This window comes from Brassica oleracea, chromosome C3, assembly GCF_000695525.1.
Source record: "Brassica oleracea var. oleracea cultivar TO1000 chromosome C3, BOL, whole genome shotgun sequence".
Taxonomy (NCBI): domain Eukaryota; kingdom Viridiplantae; phylum Streptophyta; class Magnoliopsida; order Brassicales; family Brassicaceae; genus Brassica; species Brassica oleracea.
This window is the reverse complement of record NC_027750.1, coordinates 28034325-28055177: the sequence shown is the minus strand read 5'-3', so window position 1 is coordinate 28055177 and position 20853 is coordinate 28034325. Positions and strand designations below refer to the sequence as shown.

General features: G+C 37.3%; 4 protein-coding genes across 5 annotated transcripts; 2 read left to right on the top strand and 2 right to left on the bottom strand.

Moving 5' to 3' along the window:
* Window positions 1–446: 446 nt before the first annotated feature.
* Window positions 447–4046, top strand: LOC106336292 (polyadenylate-binding protein RBP47B-like). Its single transcript, XM_013775080.1, has 6 exons — window positions 447–962; window positions 2253–2739; window positions 2863–2945; window positions 3029–3159; window positions 3289–3382; window positions 3724–4046. The coding sequence occupies exons 1-6, from the start codon at window positions 600–602 to the stop codon at window positions 3838–3840; spliced, it is 1275 nt and encodes a 424-aa protein (XP_013630534.1). The 5' UTR covers window positions 447–599; the 3' UTR covers window positions 3841–4046.
* Window positions 4047–8687: 4641 nt separating this feature from the next.
* On the top strand, window positions 8688–10295 carry LOC106335462 (putative nuclease HARBI1). Its single transcript, XM_013773984.1, has one exon. It carries the CDS (start codon window positions 8757–8759, stop codon window positions 10089–10091), a length of 1335 nt encoding a protein of 444 aa, XP_013629438.1. The 5' UTR covers window positions 8688–8756; the 3' UTR covers window positions 10092–10295.
* LOC106335461 (CDPK-related kinase 2-like) lies at window positions 10276–12994 on the bottom strand. The gene is made up of 10 exons (XM_013773983.1): window positions 12367–12994; window positions 12141–12271; window positions 11987–12028; window positions 11787–11895; window positions 11335–11710; window positions 11142–11257; window positions 10965–11072; window positions 10828–10890; window positions 10583–10750; window positions 10276–10516 (listed from the first exon to the last, which is right to left on the bottom strand). The coding sequence occupies exons 1-10, from the start codon at window positions 12892–12894 to the stop codon at window positions 10373–10375; spliced, it is 1785 nt and encodes a 594-aa protein (XP_013629437.1). The 5' UTR covers window positions 12895–12994; the 3' UTR covers window positions 10276–10372.
* A 1223-nt stretch (window positions 12995–14217) lies between these two features.
* On the bottom strand, window positions 14218–17278 carry LOC106333183 (la-related protein 6C-like). 2 transcript variants are annotated; one of them, XM_013771661.1, is made up of 10 exons: window positions 16768–17278; window positions 16048–16129; window positions 15812–15906; window positions 15635–15706; window positions 15473–15552; window positions 15298–15376; window positions 15170–15217; window positions 15017–15085; window positions 14811–14936; window positions 14218–14738 (listed from the first exon to the last, which is right to left on the bottom strand). In XM_013771661.1, the coding sequence occupies exons 1-10, from the start codon at window positions 17206–17208 to the stop codon at window positions 14466–14468; spliced, it is 1365 nt and encodes a 454-aa protein (XP_013627115.1). In that variant the 5' UTR covers window positions 17209–17278; the 3' UTR covers window positions 14218–14465. The 2 variants fall into 2 exon arrangements, with proteins under 2 accessions (XP_013627115.1, XP_013627116.1); XM_013771662.1 differs by having other exon boundaries at window positions 16054–16129.
* Between the last annotated feature and the right edge of the window lie 3575 nt (window positions 17279–20853).

The following is a 20853-nucleotide window of genomic DNA, read 5'->3' as shown; positions in this document are numbered from 1 at the left end:
TAATTCACAACAGTATACATATACTTGAGAATGGGACTAACCGACTAATCAATAGATTCAACGTAGCTTTTAAAGATTCTGGAACATTTTGAGAATGTAGCTCATCCTCTTTGTTTGGGCTTTGGGCCTTGTTGTATTCCTTATATAAGGCCCAATACTTTGTTTGATCCGTGGAGTTTATGATTCCTAATTAACACAGCTAACCCTTTTTAACAGTGAAAAAAAAACGGCAATACGTCAACATAGATTTATTTTCACCCAATCATTCCTCGTGAGTTTGATTAATAAATCAGTATTAGCCTAGCCTATTAGAAAAACCCTAGTAAAATTAAATGCAAGTGGATTAACTGCGGTGGAATCTGAGCCGTCGATCTTAGAAACACGGTAAGAAACTGGGCCCCACGTTTCGACCACTTCCCAAAGACCCATAGATTCAGCAGCCTTTCTCTCTCTCGCCTCCCTTTTAAGACCAAACCTCTCTCTCTCTTCCTCTTTCCGCCATTACCAGAGCTCAACGAGCTCCTCTATTCTCTACACACTTCTTCTTAGAAGAGGCAAGATCAGATCTTATTATTTTAAAGTTAACAATTAGTTTCAAGATGCAGACGACCAACGGCTCAGATTCATCGTTAGCAACTCCTGGAGGGACGACGCCTCCGCCGCCTCAGCAGTGGCAACAACAACAACAACAGCAGCATTGGATGGCGGCCATGCAGTATCCAGGCGCAGCGGCTATGATGATGATGCAGCAGCAGCAACAGATGATGATGTATCCTCACCAATACGTTCCTTACAATTATCAGCAGCATCCTCAGTTCCAATACGCGTCGTATCACCAGCAACAGGAACACAAGACACATGAGCGTGGATCTGGAGATGATGTGAAGACTCTTTGGATTGGTGATCTTCTTCATTGGATGGACGAGACTTATCTCCACACCTGCTTTTCTCACACCGGCGAGGTATGTACAAATTATTATTACGTGGAAGTTTTGGTGAAAAGTGATATATTTGCAGATCTTGAACATTGTCTCAAGCTAAAAGACTTTTTTGGCAAGTTTTCATTTATATATTATTTGAAACTGTGTTAATAGGATTAGATCCAATGATTGATTATTGAATTTGCGTAGAAACAAATAGGTTAATGGAAAACAGCATTGGTCTGAAAAGGACAGGACTACTTAAGATTTAGTTAGGCCTGTGTTTAAAATGGCGCATGGCGCTCCATGGCGATGAGGTGTGTACCTTGCGCCTTGCGCCAAGGCGCACCGAGGCGCTCTTGAAGACTAGTTGAAAGTTAACGTTAACTATGTCTTATTGTCTTGTTATGTAACAAGCACGAGTATTGGTGTTATGTAAAGAAGTTATAATAAGAAGAAGAACCTATGAGACTAGAGAAGAGTAGATAATACTCTAACCTTAAGCAAAACACAGTTAGATCTATGTTTTGGTGAGTATTTTTAATGTTTGGTTTTAACTTTTATAAAGAGGAAGTTAGGGTTTTGAGGAGTATTTTTGACGTTTGGTTTTAAGATTGGTTAATTAGTTAGAGTAGGGTTTAGTTTCTACTTGGTTTAGTGCCGGTTAACTTACAGTCTCCAAGGCGCGCCTTTGCATCGCCTTTAAGCCACTGCCTTATGGGCAAAGCGCAACTAGGAGAGCGCCTTGGGGAAACTAGGCTCGCCTCAGGGTTCCATGGCGGTGGAGCCATCGCCACAGTGCGCCTTGCGCCTTGGCGCAAAAGGTGATCGCCATTTTAAACACAGAGTTAGGCAAAAAATACTGTAGTACTTCGCCACTTTTAGTTGAACTTTTAACTTACCAAGAAAAGTTCCATCTTAACCTGGCATTGTTCATATTCCTAGGATTTAAATTTTCTGTGATGACTCTCTAGGCTCTAGCTAAGGAGGCTAGAGCACAAAGGTGTATTATTTTTTCATGTAAGTCGGACATGGTCAGATAGAGTTGTTTATAAACCACGACTTGTGATCATACTTAAAATGGTTAGTTGACAAAAAGAAAATAGAGAGATCATACTTCATTTGGCTGTCTTTTCATTGATAAGGTCAATTAAATAAGATTTTTATTTATCATAGTTCTTTTCTTTATTAATTTGGGGTATCCTGGACCTGTGGAAAGATCCAGAGTAACGGGGATTATGGATTATTGTATCATTTACCATAGTTCTGGTTCGGTTTCTTTTTTTTTTCCTCTGAGTTTTGTTATGGATTATTGTTTTTTTTAATGTGCAGGTTTCTTCTGTGAAAGTGATTCGTAACAAGCTAACATGTCAATCAGAAGGGTATGGTTTTGTTGAGTTTCTTACACGAGCTGCAGCTGAAGAGGTTCTTCAGAACTTTAACGGTTCAGTAATGCCAAACTCCGAGCAGCTCTTCCGTCTAAACTGGGCATCTTTTAGCACTGGTGAGAAGAGAGCAGTTGAGAATGGTCCAGAGCTATCTATATTTGTTGGAGATTTGTCTCCGGATGTGACTGACACTTTACTGCAAGAGCTCTTTGTTGAGAGATATCCATCTGTCAAGAGCGCTAAAGTTGTGATCGATTCCAACACCGGCCGGTCCAAAGGTTACGGTTTCGTTAGGTTTGGTGATGAAAGTGAGAGGTCAAGGGCTTTGACTGAAATGAATGGAGCTTATTGTTCCAACAGGCAAATGCGTGTTGGTGTTGCTACCCCTAAAAGAGCCGTTGCTAATCAGCAACAACATTATTCTTCACAAGGTGACTTGCTAGGATGTTCTTTGTTGTTTGGTTTTGTTTTCATGCTTTGTTCTATAATTAGCCTTGATGCACTCAACAAAGCTTTTGAACTATAAATTTTTTATGTATTTTTTATTTGAGTAGCTGTGATTGTGGCTGGTGGAAATGGAGCTAATGGTGCAATGCCTCATGGCTCACAGTCTGATGGCGAATCAAACAACTCAACAGTGAGTTGTCATAGGCTCTCCAATGATTTTTATTATCCAATCTCTGTTTGCCTCGTTGTTCATTTTCTCTTATTCTACTGCAGATATTTGTTGGTGGCATTGACCCTGATGTTACTGAAGAAGACCTTAGACAACCTTTTACACAGTTTGGGGAGGTTGTTTCAGTGAAGATCCCAGTAGGCAAAGGATGTGGATTTGTCCAGTTAGATAACAGGTGCGGTCTTTACTTAAGAAAGTGTTGGCTTGTCAATCATATAAGACTGAGCCAATGAACATGTAGGTGCTTATTATGTGTTGATAATGTGTGATCTGAAAAAGGTTTGCTTGTCTTTGGTTATGTCAGGAAGAGTGCTGATGATGCCATCCAGAGTTTGAACGGGACAGTCATCGGCAAGAACACTGTCAGACTCTCTTGGGGTAGAACCCCAAACAAGCAGGTAAATATTTTACTACCAGTATAGACTCAAATCAAGTATTTTAATAGGGCCAAACTACTTTGTTAATAGGTTGCTTTTCTCTAAGCCTTGTTGTGTTATTAGAAATGTATAAACTAAGGTAGTGGGTGACAATAGGCAATAGCTGGTGGAATATAAGCACCAAGTGGGAATATCTAACACATGAACTCCCTGCCCAACTTGTCACTTCCCTTAACATTGTCAAACAAATCTTGATACTTTTGTGGTCATCAAGTTCTTGTTTCATGTTACACATGTTTTGATAAATCCAATAGAGAAATATCTCCAATTTTCTTAACAAATTGTGGTCGACTTTGTGGCAGTGGAGAGGAGACTCAGGGCAGCAGTGGAATGGAGGATACTCACAACGAGGACAAGGTTACAACAATGGAGGATATGCTAACAACCACGAATCCAACAACTATCCTACCGAGTCTTGAAGACAAAAAGAGGCTCAATTTTATCATGGCCACGGTGGCTTAAGCCTCTGTGAGATTTCACACATCAAATCAATGCTAAACTTGTAGTGGAAAAGAAGAATTTTTCTTAGATTGGATTTGATTTTTATAGACTTATGCTGTTGTTTGGAGATTCAAAAATTTTGGTTACTACTGGGTTGTCTCGTACTAACATAAATGTTTGTTGCTGTTATGAAATAACTTATAATTTATAGTATCGAGAAATTTAAATAAGAGTAGAATTTAATACCCGTAGGAAGCAAATAACACTAATATAAGGGAGATAGTTTATTATAAAGAGGAAGAAGAAAATGTAATGATTTTTTGATTATAAACTCTTGTTCTTGTTTTTTGGTGTACAAAAGAGTGAGATGAGTGATGGTATTTATAGTGAACAACAATACATAAAATAACAAAGATGGTGCTTAATTTGGTAAATGAGTGGGTGATCATAGTGCTTGATGAGTAGATGATCATAGTGCTTGAGTTGGTAAAGGAGTGGATGATCATAGTGCTTGAGTTTGGTAAAGAAGTGGATGATCATTTCAATGCTTATCTTATAACACTCTCCCTTGATCATTCATCTTGTATTACGTGGTGCCTCGTTAAAAACCTAGTAATGGAAAACCCAATGGGAAAAACCGTAGTAAAAGTAAAAAGAGTACAACTACGTAAGCTCCCCCTCGAATGAGTAGTCATAAAACCTTTAGAACAATGATAGATTTTCATCTCTCAAATTGTAACATTCTCTTTGGTTGTCTATCTTTTGTATGTTCTTTGTTGCCTCGTTAAAACCTTGTCATGAAAAAACCCAATGGGATAAAAAAAAAACCATGATAAGGAAAAAAAGTACAACCACACTTACTATCATATTTCTTTCCCTGGAAACAATATCTTCAGGATATGCATTCCAATCAACTCTCTTCAGAGAATTAAGCTTAAGAGAATAAACTCTATTAATTTCTATTATGATATCTAGGTCCTTTAGACTTCTTGTCCATAATTCTCATTTGACTTAGACAATAGTTTATTGGTCTATTTGGATTTCAAACCAAATTTCTTACATATAATCGTATAGAAATTCGTCTCGTACATACGAATTATTCATTTGTAACTATAGAAGTTACTATTATGATTTTCTTTCTTTTCATATGAAATTACATCTTTCAGTAATGAAAAAGATTAATAATTTTCTTAAATAACACTCTTACGTATGGTATTTCAGGACCAAACATATACGAGCCTCTTAAATAAAATACTTTAAGGATCTTTATGATAACATCTCAGTTTTAGATCTCCAGTTTAGAATACATAAAAACAATATAGTATTGTCAAGAGTTTTCTTCCAAAATATAATTTTTCTATAACTCTTCAGGAGTTTTGATTATATTCAAATCATGATTCTATTGATTTATAATCTCTTGATAAATACAAATGGATACATTTGTTAACCTTATAATATTTCATATATCCCATAAAATAGTTTGTTTCAATTCGATCGAATATGCAGAGTTCCCGGGAACATGATTTTGATATCATCAATCCTTCATGGATTATACTTTCAGGGATTAACATTTTTCAAGTGGATTGTTTCATTCAAGTTCTTCCTTTATTACCAGACTATAAGGAACTTGAAACTAGTTGCATCTACCATATGAAATTATGTCTCTTCACAATCAATTTCATATTGATCCTTCTTTGTGTGCAACGGTTCATTTACATCTCACTTGTTTTACACCTTTTAGTGTATGGACTACTGGTCCAAATACTTCTCTATTTCACAAGAAGTTTATATCTTTGTCTATTGCATCTTTCTGATTTGGCCAATCATTTCTTTGTGTACACTTTTCAATAGACTTTCTTTCATGATCCTCTTTCTCATTTATTATATCAACTGCTACTTTGCATGTATAATATCATCGACGTCAATTTTCTTATCGGTTCCATTTTGTTTCATACATGACATAACTTATTGAGATCTCTTCATTTGTCTCAGGTACCTGAATTTTCGTCAGTCATGTTTAATTTCTCTTCTGGAGATCATACAAAACTATATTGCCTCGTTTTGACCATTATCAATATATGCTCCTTTTTCATTTACGAGGATTTATCTTTGGAACCAATCTGTCTACCACCCTGCAGGCGTGACTAGCAGTTTGATATTGTTCTTGTAGAACATTTATTCTTATTGGAGCATTTACAGCTGGTATATGTGACTTGATCACTATAGTTATATAGGTCGTGTCTGACAACTGCTTTAGTAAGTTTTGAAATGAATTATCTTTTGGACTTCTATTTCACATTGTGTTTAGCCCGAGGATCAATGATAATTCATTTCAACTTATTTTCTTTTCCAGCTGTTTATTTTCTCCCCCTTATGTTGGAAGTACTAACTCACTTTTAGAATTCATGTATAGCCTTACTTATAGTTTTCGGGGATGGCTCTGGATTCTTAAGTGTCAATAGAGATTTATATCCAACATATATTTCCAACCTCATTTGAAAACACATCTTCATTTGAAGCTCTGTGGCGGAGCAACATCCAACATTCTTAGATGAAAATGATTGGTTTCTGATTCTATACCAATGATGGGGAGAACTAGTGAAAATTTATTGGCTTGATGCGAATGGATTTTGACTTTGGTGAATAAAATGTTTGTTGAGAATGGAAGTTGTTTGGTAAGTGTTGGAGATGAGCTTAGCACAGGCCCATTAAGAGCTAAGCCCAAAATCAGACCCGACCCGTTAAACAACGATGATTTCGCTAGAAAACAAAACGTACGTCACTATAAATAGAAGACGTCTGACTCATTGAAAGGACAGTCAGAAACGTACAGAAAGTACAGACAAGGAAGCATTGCCTCTTCATCACAGACAAAGTCTTGGACGACCTCGACCACTAGGCGAGCTTGGCCCAGACGACCTCAGACCATAAAATAGAAAGATACTTGTTTAGACGAACTGTTTAGACGAGCAATAGCATCTTTAGTTCTTGTAATTGAACGAGCTTGTTTATTCTTGATTATTAATACCAAAATATCCACCCCTTTACATCATTTATAAATATTACATCATCGACCAGATATGAAAACAACAATTGGCGCCCACCGTGGGGTAGGAGATTCTTCTTCACCTCAAGACAGCTCGGCAGTCACAGAACCCATAGCGCAACCAGACGCCCTGATTTCTGCAACCACCAACCGTCCTGGAATGACAAGCGCACAACTAGCTGCAATGACAATCTCGGACCATCTAGCCAACACCTCGACGCTAGTGGCGAAAACCTCGGGTGAACCATCAATGGTGGCAACCTCGCATATAGCCAATACCTCGACACTAGTAGCGACGACCTCAGACAAACCATCAATGGTGGCAACCTCGGACCATCCAGCCAACACCTAGACGCTAGTGGCGACGACTGTTATCTTGCATATTTCTATTGTGTTATTCATTCACCCATGTGCATTTTGATCATATAGACTAGGATTTAGCCATGTTTAGGTTGCATTTTGCATACATGAGTCTTTATTAGGTATTGGAGTACCACATGAAGTTCTTGGAGACATTTGGGTGCATTTGGAGCTCAAAAGAGGTGATAAAGGTGATCATTGGACGAGCAGTGCATGGGAGCGACCCTACCAGAGCGACACCATGAATTCGATGTGCCCTACCTCTCAGACCGACCTTACCAGAGCGACCTCACGAGGTCGCTCGCCATTTCATCGTTTGGAGTGCAAAAATAAACCCAGAGCGATCTCCTAGAGCGACGACACGAAGTCGCTCCAGCTCCAGAGCGAGGTCACCACAACGACACCCCGAGGTCGCTCGGGTTTGTGTCGATGAGACACGAACAACAAGCTGGGAGCGACCTCCCGGAGCGACGTGCCGAGGTCACTGTGCTTCAATTATTTGGTCGAACTTATGATTAATCAAGGGCCTTTTTGGTCATTTGTTATGCCTCGGCCGACCAATAAATTAATTAAAATATTAATAAATAATATAGGCGGTATTCCTGCCATTATAACATAATATAAATAATAGTACAGGCGGTATACCAACCATTATAGCAGAGTATATATGATACAATAAATTTTACCGAATTGCAGAACGATCGTGCTGATAACGTGTTATGAAATAACTTATAATTTATAGTATCGAGAAATTTAAATAAGAGTAGAATTTAATATCCGTAGGAAACAAATAACACTAATATAAGGGAGAGAGTTTATTATAAGGAGGAAGAAGAAAATGTAATGATTCTTTGATTATAAACTCTTGTTCTTGTTTTTTGGTGTACAAAAGAGTGAGATGAGTGATGGTATTTATAGTGAACAACGATACATAAAATAACAAAGATGATGCTTAATTTGGTAAATGAGTGGGTGATCATAGTGTTTGATGAATAGATGATCATAGTGCTTGAGTTGGTAAAAGAGTGGATGATTATAGTGGTTGAGTTTGGCAAAGAAGTGGATGAAATGCTTATCTTATAACAGTTGCATCATTTTCGCTTGTAAACCTTTAGGTCCTTTACCTTTATACAACATAGCGTAGGGCCTGAAAACCGAACCGACCCAAAATAATACGGTTCGGTTCGATTTAGGATATAACCAAAATACTACTATAAGATTTCTACAAATTGTTATTCGTAGACATCAGTTTGATTTCGTATATTGATCGATCCGATCTAAAGAAATTAGATAGTAGATATATATTTAATATATTTCAAATTTTGAATATGTATTCAGTATTTCATAGTATTTTCCATACAGTTTTCAAATATATTTTTCAGGTTTTTAATATACTTTCGGATAGTTATATTATAGTATTACAAACAGCTCGGTAATTAATAAAAAGCCCAAAGCTTTCTCATCGGAGAAAAGAAGAAGAGAGTGAAGATGGAAGAAGCTTTCATGGCGATGCTCTCCCACCTCCTCCACCTCCAAAACTCCCTAGACCCAACAAGCACCATCTTCTCCTCCACCTCTTCACCCTCTCCCACAACCCCTTCCTCCCTCCTCTCATCCTCCTCCGCCGCTCCTCTCCTCTTCTTCACCCTCGCATCTCTCCTCTCCTTCCTCTCCGTCGCCAGATCCTCCTCCTCCTCCTCATCCTCCTCCCAATCCCAATCCCCCTCCCCTCCTCCCCCTCTCCCCGACGGCGACTACTCCGTCGCCTCCTTCCGCGCCCTCGCCAACGACCACATCTGGGCCCTCGACGCCCCCCTCCGCGACGCTCGCTGGCGCTCCCTGTACGGCCTCTCCTACCCCGTCTTCACCACCGTCGTCGAAAAGCTCCAGCCTTTCATCGCCGCCTCCAACCTCTCCCTCCCCGCCGACTACGCCGTCGCTATGGTCCTCTCCCGCCTCGCCCACGGCTGCTCCGCCAAAACCCTAGCTTCCCGCTACTCGCTAGATCCGTACCTCATCTCCAAGATCACCAACATGGTCACTCGCCTCTTAGCCACCAAGCTCTACCCGGAGTTCATCAAGATCCCCGTCGGCAAGCGCCGATTGATCGAAACGACGCAAGGGTTCGAGGAGCTAACCTCTCTCCCCAACATCTGCGGCGCGGTGGACAGCACTCCCGTGAAGCTGAGACGCCGCACGAAGCTAAACCCTAGAAACATTTACAACAGCAAGTACGGATACGACGCCGTTTTGCTCCAAGTCGTTGCTGATCACAAGAAGATCTTTTGGGACGTGTGCGTGAAAGCGCCAGGTGGAGAGGAGGACTCTTCTCATTTCAGAGACAGTCTTCTCTACAAGAGGCTTATCTCGGGAGACATTGTGTGGGAGAAAGTTATCAACGTGAGAGGTCACCACGTGAGGCCTTACATTGTTGGAGACTGGTGCTACCCTCTCCTCTCGTTCCTGATGACGCCGTTTTCGCCTAATGGTTCTGGCTCGCCGCCGGAGAATCTGTTCGATGGGATGCTGATGAAAGGGAGGTCGGTGGTTGTGGAAGCGATTGGGTTGCTTAAGGCTAGGTGGAAGATTCTTCAGAGTTTGAACGTCGGAGTGAACCATGCTCCTCAGACTATTGTGGCTTGCTGCGTGTTGCATAACTTGTGTCAGATTGCTAGGGAGCCTGAGCCGGAGTTGTGGAAAGATCCTGATGAAGCTGGGTCGCCTGCGAGGGTGCTCGAGAGTGAGAGGCAGTTTTATTATTATGGGCAGAGTTTGAGGCAGGCGTTGGCTGATGATTTGCATCAGAGGCTTTCTTCTAGGTAAAAAAAAGACATGACAGTTGTTGGAACTTTTGTCATTGTTGTTATCATGTAAGAACGAAACATGTGTTTAGAATAGCTTTTGTAGATGAAGGTTTCTTAACCTCTATTGCCATTATCTGGATCAACATCACTATGGATTATTGTTGTATCACAACTTTCCAGGCTTAGTACTCTTTCTTATTTTGGAACTTTTGCAGTATAAACATGGGAATGTGTCTTAATACAATTCCATTTTCTAGTTCAATAACAAGATCAGTAAATGTCTTGACATCCATTTCCTACTCATCCTGTTTTCGCTAAAGGCTGTAGAGTAGAGACACCGTGTAACAGTTTGACAAACCCCAAGAAGCTTAGCTTTCCGTCAGTGTGCCTTATCCAGTCATGTAGAATGGTATGTACAGGGATTGATGATCCAACACCGAGTTCCTACAAAACGTTTGTATTCCCTTAGCTGAAAAATGATAGTGAATGGAGTGAAGAAGGCAAACTTACGGAAGCGAGTTCTTCGACGATGATGACTCGGTTTCCGTTCATGTCAAAGAGCTCATAGGCATGGCGAACGCTCTGCTCCCAGCAGTCAAGTGACTCGTGCTGATGAACACTGATGGAAGCTGCACAAAACTCTTCAAAGTCCATTCCTTTGCATTCAAGTCCATTCAACTGTCATTACCCAATACACTAAACTTGTAATTGAATCTTAAAACAGATTATGCAAGAACAAAAGGCAGGACAAATACCAATGCAAGAAAGTCAGGGATGCGTGATTCCTTCATTACTTCTGTTGCGTTTATAGTAAGTGCCTGTCCAACAGAAATTGAATCTAAGCTTTGAGCTGTATGTTCTCTACCATAGAGAAGAGAGGGAAGGATCATACCGATGTGATGTTATCCAAAGTGATGAGACCATTTATATTGGGTGCTAAGAGTGCAAACTGTGCTTTCAGATAAAGAACTTCATCTGTAATTAACGTCTTTGACAGAGCCTGGAGAGAGTATTAAGAGATAGGATCAACACTAAAATGTGGAATAAAGGTTGCAAGACAAAATGTTACCATCAAAGCAGCTTTGCGCAAAGAAGAAGATTTCAAGTATGCTTTGATCTGCTTGAAGATCAGAATATCAAATGGGATGCTCATGTTCTTTTTACAACCAGCGATCCAAGGATGCACTAGAAAGAAAGGAAAAAAAAATTAAGTAAAGTTAATTAGTATTCATCACAGATTCACAATAAAGTAAGTTACTGACTCAAAGCTTGAGAGGCAGTCATTCTTTTCCGTGGGTCTTTATACAAAAGCCGCTTAACAAAATCTTTTGCCTCCAAGGACAACGAAGGCCAAGGAGGTTCATCGAAACTCGGATCAGCTTTTAGAACTGCTCTGAAGATTCCTGATTCAGTTCTTGCCCAAAAGGGACGGCTTCCACATAGGAGAATGTATGCTATCACTCCTATGCTCCATACATCCGCTTCAGTGGTATAAGATCTATGTAGAACTTCAGGGGCTACGTAGTATGCGCTACCCACGATATCGTTTAGTCTCTCGTGTGGTCTGACAAAGTCTGATAAACCAAAGTCTATGACTTTTAGCTGAGAGTTCTCCTCCTTAGAAGTGTACAAGAAGTTCTGGTACATGCAAAGTAAGGGGAATATCACTCTTTCAGGTTTGAGAGGCCAATAAAGGACGAGAGTTGAGGTTTACCTCTGGTTTAAGATCTCGATGAACAACTCCTTGGAGATGGCAGAAAGCTACAACGTTAAGGATCTGTACAAGCACTTCTTTTGCGTCATCTTCTGAGTATTTCCCTCCCCTAAAAGAGAATATAAAATAGTAAGAGCACATCTCTAAGAAGAATTTTAGACCATCCATAAGTTAACAAATGTGAAATGTCATTAGCAGACCTTGCTAGTATTCTGTCAAGTAGTTCACCACCTCCGCATAACCTGAAAGTTGTATGAAACTAAATGTAAGCCAAGCCAAGAAATCAAAAGAATCTGATATGGTCCCCTGGTTGATTCAAACATTGTATGTAGAGTAGCAGCACGGTTGTCTTACTCCATGGCGATGTATACGTTGTCATTGTCCTCAAAAGCATCATAGAATTGCACAAGGTTGTTATGTCCAGATAATGCCCTCAGGATTTTTACTTCTCTTCTCACATCCTCTATAGATATTGCAGTTGTCATCTGCCAAAACCAAATCTAATGAGCTAAGACACTACTATTGATGAAGCTAAGGCTCGCACTCTATTGCATGATACAAAAAAAAAAAAAAATTTGACCTTAGATTTAGGGATGACTTTAACAGCAACCTCAAGATCCTTGAGCTCTCCTTTCTTGAACTTAGCAGAGCAAGTGTACCCAAAATGCCCTCTCCCTATCTCTTCCCCTAACTCCATCCTACTCTCAAACTCCTTTGAGTATCCGAATCTCTTGTCCAGCCCCACCTCCTCCTCCTCCTCGGACTTACCCTCCGCCGGGAGAGTAGCCTCCTTCTTCCCCTTCCTCCGCCGCAGAACATCCCGTATGTGTTTCGCCGGAGACGGAGGGTGGAAAGCACGCACGAGCTGACGGAGCGGAGTGCTGGTGACGCTCTTGCTCTCCCCTCCTACGCTCTTGTTACGGCGGTGTTTGGCGGGGCTTGGAGTGTAGAAGGGGAAGAGAGGAGAAGCCTTTACGGCGGTTGAGGTACGAGCAGGTGAGTTCTCGAGATGGGCAGGGGTAGAATCGACATTTTGAGGAATAGCTTCACTTGGTGCGTGAGGAATATGTTTCACGGAGGTGGAGGGCTTGGAGGTACAACCTCCCATAGTCTTCTTCTCCAGTTACACCAAAATAATTTTTTTTTATTAAAAATAATCAAAAAGACAGAAGAAGGAGTGGGACACTGGTCTTTAATAGAGTCACAGCAATGACATTGAAGAATCTGCGCGCGTTATATTGGTTTTGATCTTATGGAAGTAGATGTTGATTGGTGGATATTAGTTGCTTTTTTGCCACGTCTTTCTATTTTATTACACATATGTTTTTGTTATTTCTTCTCTATGCAATATACGTTTTCTTGTTTTAATTTAGGTATTTTTAATCATTATTATTTGTCTTTTATATGGGGAATATTTAACTAATAATTTTTCAACATAAATTGGTGAACTGTGAAGATCTCAATTTATGTAAAACAAATCTTTCAGAAATGATAAGAAATAAAAACGGTTTTCAACCTAGTAATAATAATAAATACTACAAATTAAGATGAGACTAATAGATTTTGTAAAATATAATTTATATTTTAATAATTATTTAATAAGAACAAAATATCTAATTCATTTACCAAAGATATATATTTTAAATGATTTTCGTATAATTAGATTATATACCATATTTCTACTTTGCAGATCGTTCATCTGACAATACATAAAACAACAACATACCAAGCCAAATTTCCATAACTACATGCGTTTGTTTATATGTAACCATATGAGTTGGTTGTTATGTATGTAAACAAAAAGTGGTCCATTGTAACATTAATTTTACAATTGGAACGACATGTGGTTGGTGGTAATAAGTTTGTAGTTTTGTGAAGATTTTATCTATCAATTCAAGTACCATGAATCGTAGTCCATGCATAGGAATGCATTTTTTTTTCTTTTTGCTAATGCATAGGAATGCATATGTAGTTAATAATATTGTTTAATCTGTTTTCTCTAGTAACCAACCAAATGGTCAGTCTGTGCAGAAGCTAAATTGAAATCTATTACTAATTAACTACTGGCAGATAATCTCGCCCTCAAAATCAGGATTACGCTTTAAATATATAAATATCATTTGATTGATGGTTCTGCTTACGCTCTCAGAATCAGGATCAGCAAACCATATTTGATAAATGATATCACATCCGTTTATTTCCGCAAGGTTCCATTTACATTCGTTACGTTTAAACAAGCTAATTCTCAAGAAATTGGTGTTTCATGTTTTATTTATTTTGATCATACTTCTTTTTATATACTTTTCAAAATGAAAAAAAATGTTATAATGATTAGTTTTCTAGTCTACTAGCAATATTCGAATCACACATTAGCCAATGATACATGCAATCATTGTGCTATAACCCTTCATTATTAAAATAATCTCACAAAAATAAATATATCAAAACACACAAAAGAACACTGGAGGATTAAAAAAAGTATAAAGAAGTAAGAAGAACCCTCAAAAAATTCACCATGCCTTGATAGTTCCATACACTATCCCAAAGTCATGTCCTTACTTATGTGAACCCATAACAAAGCCACACGTATTATTTGGTTAATTTTATAGCTTTTGCCTCTGTAATAATAATGAATAATACTATAATAGTCGTCGTTGGTAGGGAATGATTTAGAGATTGTTAGGTGAGAGTGAGATAGAAGGTTTTGCCACGTCCCATAGTGAACCCTCTGGTTCCATCAGGCATTCTTGGTCCCTTTGTAGCTGTTTTGGGAGATGAAGATTCATGGAGGCCGAGGCTCCGTGACATCGAGCCGATGCTGAGTCCAAGCCCGAGCCCGATCCCGAAGCTATGTCCTCCTCCTCCTCCTCCTAGTGCATAGCTTCTTGGAGATCGTCCCCGTCCTTTTCCTCTCCCTTTTCCCCATAGTCCACCAATATTGTTTTCATCACCCTAACGTGCACACCAAGAAATTCTATTTATTTATGAAAGGACTTAATTTAAAGGGATTTAAGCAAGACTAACGTCGTTATCAAGCTGTTGTTCGGTTAAGTGGAGACGTGGAGAGTCTTCTCCTGATTCATAAGAAGGGTATTCATCATCGATTAGGATGCCATCGAAGTTTCTTCTGTTCTTGAGAACTGATTTTGGCTGTAAAAGACAAGTTAACGACGATTTAATTTAAGAGGGTTTTTTTTGAGTAGTGAGAAATAAGAGTGTCATTGATTTACCGAGCATCTAAGAAGCAGCCTAACACGAAGTCCTTTCCTCCAGTTTCTTTCGTCGTTCAGCTTCTCTACCTGGTATGGATCACATTGTTGGTATATCTTGGAAACTAAGTACTAAACAGAGTTTTTGGATCAAAGAAGAAAAGATTCACTCACAGCTTTATCCGCGACAACAGTGTGGTCATACTCGATAAGTGCGTGAATCTTTTGGATTAAAACAACAAGAATGTTAAGCTCTTTAAATCCATTAGAAGCTCAAGAACAGAGAAGATAATGGTACCTACTTTGTTGCTCATCAAGAAATCTCCTTTTGGACGTGAGGTGTTGGATTCTGGAGGATGACAGATTCGAATGGCCGTAACGCTGAAACAAATATACACTTGTTGTGTTGTTAATTTGCTTAGAAAACGCCAAGTTGAAGTGAAAGTATATGAAGTAAAATTTTAAAAGCCTTCTTACTTTCCAACAACTCCAAAGATCTTCTCTAGGTTCTGGTAAGAGTGATCATCTGGCAAATTTTCTACAACAACAGTCCGGCCCTGGAGAAACAATAAACAAGAAATAATTGATATATAGTTGATTAATATAAATTTAATGAAGACTTTCATGATAATCAACTACCTGTAATTCTTCTCTGTCTCTGTCAGTAAATGGAATTTTACGCTTGACTTTCTTGTTGTCTTCACTCACAACCTTCACAAATCTCAGTTATATATATATATACACTTGAGATCTTATAAATAGCTAGCTTGATCGCAACTACTAACTAAGGACTAAGGAGTAAAGAAAGAAACTTACGAGCTTAGAAGAGGAGCGTAGAGCCAATGCAACTAAGTGGTGATGACTTGTCAAAGCCTTGATCTTCTTGGTCGAAGCAATATAAGATATTGGCACTGAGTTTAAATAGAAGACAGACAAGTGTGTAATTAAAAAAAGGGAAGATTTTCACAAGAGTGTTTCATTATGAAGATCTTCACAAGAGTGTTTCAGAAAACGGAAGGATTGTAATTAAAAACCGATTTTGGGCTGCTAACCATAACCTTCAGGGTCTTTGTTTATGTGCTTTGAGATGGACTCATTGGCTAGGAGACTCATGTCCGTGAACTGGTACTCAACCTATAATTTGAAACAAATTTGTGAGTCAAGAAATTCATGATTCCTATTGACTGATCATTGTGTGCAATTAGGTGAGCTTAAACTGCTCTGTTCGTTAGCCGGATTAAAGTTTAATAAAATTATAATTTATTTTCATATTCATTTTAAGAGTTTATTTATATAGTTTTCGTTAGTTTAATTTTGGTTATTAAACCTTTAAATAAAAAATAAATATTTTAATCATTTTAAATTCATAAACATTATTTTTATATATATTTAGTTATAGTATTATGGTTTATAATCTTAGTCCTATACTAAAACTATCCAGTTTTCATTTTTTGATATAAATTATAGAAAATTTTGAAAACAAACTGTAAAGATTTTTAAGACTAACATTTTCATTTAGTTCTTACTATTTATAATCCGTTTTAAATTAATTTATACTATTGCGTATCCATATTGGTTTTTATTTATTTGTATATTTTACATATATTTATAAAATTTAATTTTCAAAATTTATATATGTTATTAACTTATAGTATTTTTAAAATTTTAAATAACGTAAATAGCACAAGATATCCGTTGTCATGTTTTCATATTATAAGATTGTAAAACTGATCTCATGACATAACCAGTAAGTAAACAAAAAATGTAAGAACCTGTTTGACGATCTTAAGGCGGAGATCGTCGGAGAGCAAGCTCTTTGACGAAGAAGACAAGTTCTGATTTGCCGGAAACTGAACCACCGGATTAGAAACGTAAAACGCAGCCGTGGGATCATGAATATTTTGATGATGAACGGGATCTCCTCCTCCGACGAAGATCCAGTCCGACGACTGAGAACCGCCGGTAACTCCTCCGCCGCCGCTGCATCCTCCTATGGAGAGTTCGTTGTAGTGGAAGCAAGGATAGAAGTAGCCGGAGATCGGAGAAACCTGCGGTGTTAGTGCGGTGGCGTGTGATCGCGGTACGAATTCCGGTGCCTGAGCGTTGAATTTGAACGATGACGCCTTAGAGGCAGAAGATCCTCCGTCTAATATCTTCTTCTCCGTCGTCTCCTTGGTGACGGACTCTACAGGTTCTCGTTGCATTTGCGCCATATTCCCCCCCTCACTATATGCAAAAATCTCTTTAACAAATATATTTTTTTGGTATTTTATATTTTGAAATAATTTTTTAATCTAACAAAATTAATAATGAGTAGTTTTATGTTGTTTGTGCTCTTCTAATAATTTCAAACATGGAATATTTTGAAGCCTTGTTTTTTTTTTTTTTGCGCAAATTGTGGATTTTTAACGAGAAAATAGGTTTTCACGTTTGACTTTGTATTTTACTATATCTCTTAAAATTATTTTGAAATTTTAGTCATCTCTTTCTGAAACACATTTACAAATATTTTTAAATGATAAATTTTTTTTCTGACAGAAAATACTGAGTTTGAATCACAAACAACATGAAAACCAAAAAGCTTTATTTTCCATGGGATTAAACTGAGCCAAATTAAAATATCAAAAGGTAGAAAACATAAAGTTTAAGTCAATATAGAAAGCAAAAGCCACTTAGGAGATTTTATTAGATCAAGGATTTGAAAGGATTTCATTTTATTTTTAAATTCTCTCTTATTGTATCTATCATTTATACATTCTATGTGAAATGTAAGCTTATTGGATTATTTCTTTGTGTTAATTCTTTCAAATTCTACTTTATTGGAAAATATTATTTTTGTCAATAAAATCTATCAAATGGGATTTGGTGGGGGGGTTTTGAGAATATTTTATAGTGGAAAAGCAGTAAATTGAAATACCACCTCCTATGATGATGGTATTTGAAACTTTTTTTAAAAAATAAAAAAGTTTACTTCACATTTTTAAAAAGAAAATCAAACTATTTTAAATGAAAAAAATATTATTTAAAACCCCAATTTTTTTTCATATATTTTATATATTTCATAAAACGAAAAAATATTAAATTATAGTAATTTAAAAATAAAAAGGTTTTCCAAAAATTCTAAAAAAATTTCAAAAGACTTCAAAAATTTTAAGACTCAAATCTCGGATTTTCTTAGATTTACAATCAAACCTTGAAATTGAATTCTCTAAAATCCTTGATTCAATAAGGTCATCCGATAAATATTTATAAGGTAATCTTCAAAAAGGCACTTGATAAAATTGGATTTTCTTTTTTAAACACAAACTTTAAAGGCCGTTGCCTATTAAGAGTTGTTACAGTAAACCTTGTGATTTGAGTTGACTTGGTTAAACCAATAGCTTTTGTTTTATTATCAAAGTGACTCAAAATAAAATATAAAACATCTATTCAGTATAAGTCAACGAAGAAAGCAAAAACAGCTTTCCCACCTTTAACAAAACCGATTAGCTCATAAAAACCAAGGAAACTCATACAAACGAGCACCATCCCATGAGTATTATTATAAAGAAGTCTCCAAAAACCAGTTGATAAAATAAACCCCAAACGAGAACGTAGGTTAATCCTTGTTCCCTAAATCCTTCTTGCATTGTAACCTTGTTGGCCTATCTCTTGTTGCATTTGTAGTAATCTTTGTTGCTGTTGGTGTAGCATTTGCATCTGCATCATGATTTTTTTCTGTTGCATTGGCGTTTGTAGCCCAAATCTTAGTGGCATGCATCCTTGTTGGTCACATATACTTGTAGCCCTAGTCCTTGTTGACTTTGCATCATTCTTTGCTGTTGCATTGCCGTTAGTTGCATTGATGCTTGTTGCCCTAATCCTGTTGCCCCAATCCTTGTTGGCCGCATACTTGTTGCCCTAATAATCCTAGTTGACTTTGCATCGATATTTGTGGTTCTTGTAGCGCACAGTGTTAGTTGGGTTGAGACTTATTAGAGCATAGCATCAGTGGGAGTTGACAAAGTTTTCGAAAAAAAAAATATTAAAATAAACAAAAGCAATGATCACTGCACTGAACCCGGATCATCACTATAGCGCGGGCTCCACGACACGTGGCGGCCCGCGATTATTCCGATTAATAATTTTTTTTTTTTTAAAACAAAAATCAAACAGAAAAAAAGTAATAATAAAAAATACTTTGTGAACACTAATGCTGATGCTCTTAGATTCTCAAAGACTCTTATCATCTCTTTAGGCAATACGTCCACGTCGGTAATTCCCGTTTGATTAAGTATGTCCTTTATTTCTGCTGAAACAATATCATGTTCCACATCAAGAGCCGTAAAACTATATTTCAACAAACAGAAAATAAAGACTGATCAGTAATATATATACGATTAATTAAAAAAATAAAATATAAATGATATATATATACCATGATTCAAGAATTGTCTGCAGATATGAAGGTCGAGATCCTTGATCTTACTCTTCTCCTCATTGAGGAAGTCAATATATGCTTGGATTTTAACAAATTTACCAGAAAGTGTCTGGGTTTTCTCAATGTCTTCCATGAAGAACTTCAGTGGAGCACTGTACGTCGGAGGTTAGAATAATAAACGATCCTTTAATAAACGATCTTTTACACATATGATATTAATCGGACGCATAAATATTTAATTAATTAAGTAAATTGCCTAGATGACTAGATCTTATCGACAAAAGAATAGTCATTTGATGTCAAAACAAAATACTAGATCTGATCGACATTGTGATTAAAATCCACATATATATATTTTTATTGCTTTGGTAAATGAAATCGGAACGTTTAGATGTTCTAAGTGCCTAGCTAAGCCGTTTACACATCCTATCCAACAAAAAGTATAATAACGATTTGGTGAAAAAAGGGAAAGGAAGAGAGAATACGTGTTTGATGATGATGATGGTGATGTGTAAATGTTCATAGTTGAAACAAAGTCTCGATCTACTATCCAAAGACTCAGAAAAAAAGTCTTCGCCTATTGTTTCTCTCTCTAAAGCAAAACCTAGTTTTGATGCCGTCTTGCTTTGTTGTGTTTCTTTCTACCCTCGTAGCATCGTATCTACGGGAACAAAACTTGGTTTCACCCCCTGTGGTAAACTGTTTAATTCACCTCTATTCTTAGCACCAATCAAATTGACATTGACATCTAAGATTAGTAAAAAAAAGAAATAAAACTTAAAGAAAGAAAAATAGCTTTTAAAACAAAAAACTTTGCCGTTAGCAAGGATTAGAACATGATCTTTGTTTTATCTCTTAGGTTTTGAGCTTCAAATCCACGATTGGAGCTGATTTTGTCACCAAGGAGCTTCAAAGATAAGAACAACTTCATACTATTAACCATAATATATGCAAACATCATAATAGCAAACATGGCTCTGGTTGTAGATATTTAACAGAAACAAATTCTTTATTTTCTATGGGAGTAAAATCAAACCATATGTTGAAAGTATAATCTTGTAAAATTTGTAGAAGAAAAATCGGATCCATTACGATGGCCAATGAAGAACAATATAACTATGGCAATGCATTGGCTAGTTTTAGGCTGAATCCAAGTTTTGTTCTATTTATAAGAGTTAATATTTTGTTTTTTGTTTTCTTTGTTATTATTTCCGTTTGAGAAAAAGACAAAAATAACACTAAATCAAGTTTATGTTCCCAAACTAGCATTCAAGGTCAAAAGTCACAAAAATAGCATTTAATGTTTTATCAAAAGTCACAAACTTAGGGTTTAGAGTTAAAGGGTGGGGTTTAGGATTTAGGGTTTAAGGTTTAGGGTTTAGAGTTTAGGGTTTAGGGTTTAGATTTTAGGGTTTAGGGTTTAGGGTTTAGGGTTTAG

Bases quoted from the DNA above. Each gene is read 5' to 3' on its own strand.
- LOC106335461 (XM_013773983.1), bottom strand. From the start codon at position 12,894: ATGGGAGGTTGTACCTCCAAGCCCTCCACCTCCGTGAAACATATTCCT. The intron at 11,073-11,141 runs GTAACATTTTGT...TACTCTCTCCAG, and splicing joins TGCGCAAAGCTGCTTTGATG to GCTCTGTCAAAGACGTTAAT. The intron at 10,891-10,964 runs GTATGATCCTTC...TCTGTTGGACAG, and splicing joins CTTTGGATAACATCACATCG to GCACTTACTATAAACGCAAC.
- LOC106335462 (XM_013773984.1), top strand. From the start codon at position 8,757: ATGGAAGAAGCTTTCATGGCGATGCTCTCCCACCTCCTCCACCTCCAA.
- LOC106333183 (XM_013771661.1), bottom strand. From the start codon at position 17,208: ATGGCGCAAATGCAACGAGAACCTGTAGAGTCCGTCACCAAGGAGACG. The intron at 15,907-16,047 runs GTTAGCAGCCCA...ATTTAAACTCAG, and splicing joins CAAAGACCCTGAAGGTTATG to TGCCAATATCTTATATTGCT. The intron at 15,553-15,634 runs GTAGTTGATTAT...TTGTTTCTCCAG, and splicing joins GAGACAGAGAAGAATTACAG to GGCCGGACTGTTGTTGTAGA.
- LOC106336292 (XM_013775080.1), top strand. From the start codon at position 600: ATGCAGACGACCAACGGCTCAGATTCATCGTTAGCAACTCCTGGAGGG. The intron at 2,740-2,862 runs GTGACTTGCTAG...TTATTTGAGTAG, and splicing joins ACAACATTATTCTTCACAAG to CTGTGATTGTGGCTGGTGGA. The intron at 3,383-3,723 runs GTAAATATTTTA...ACTTTGTGGCAG, and splicing joins GTAGAACCCCAAACAAGCAG to TGGAGAGGAGACTCAGGGCA.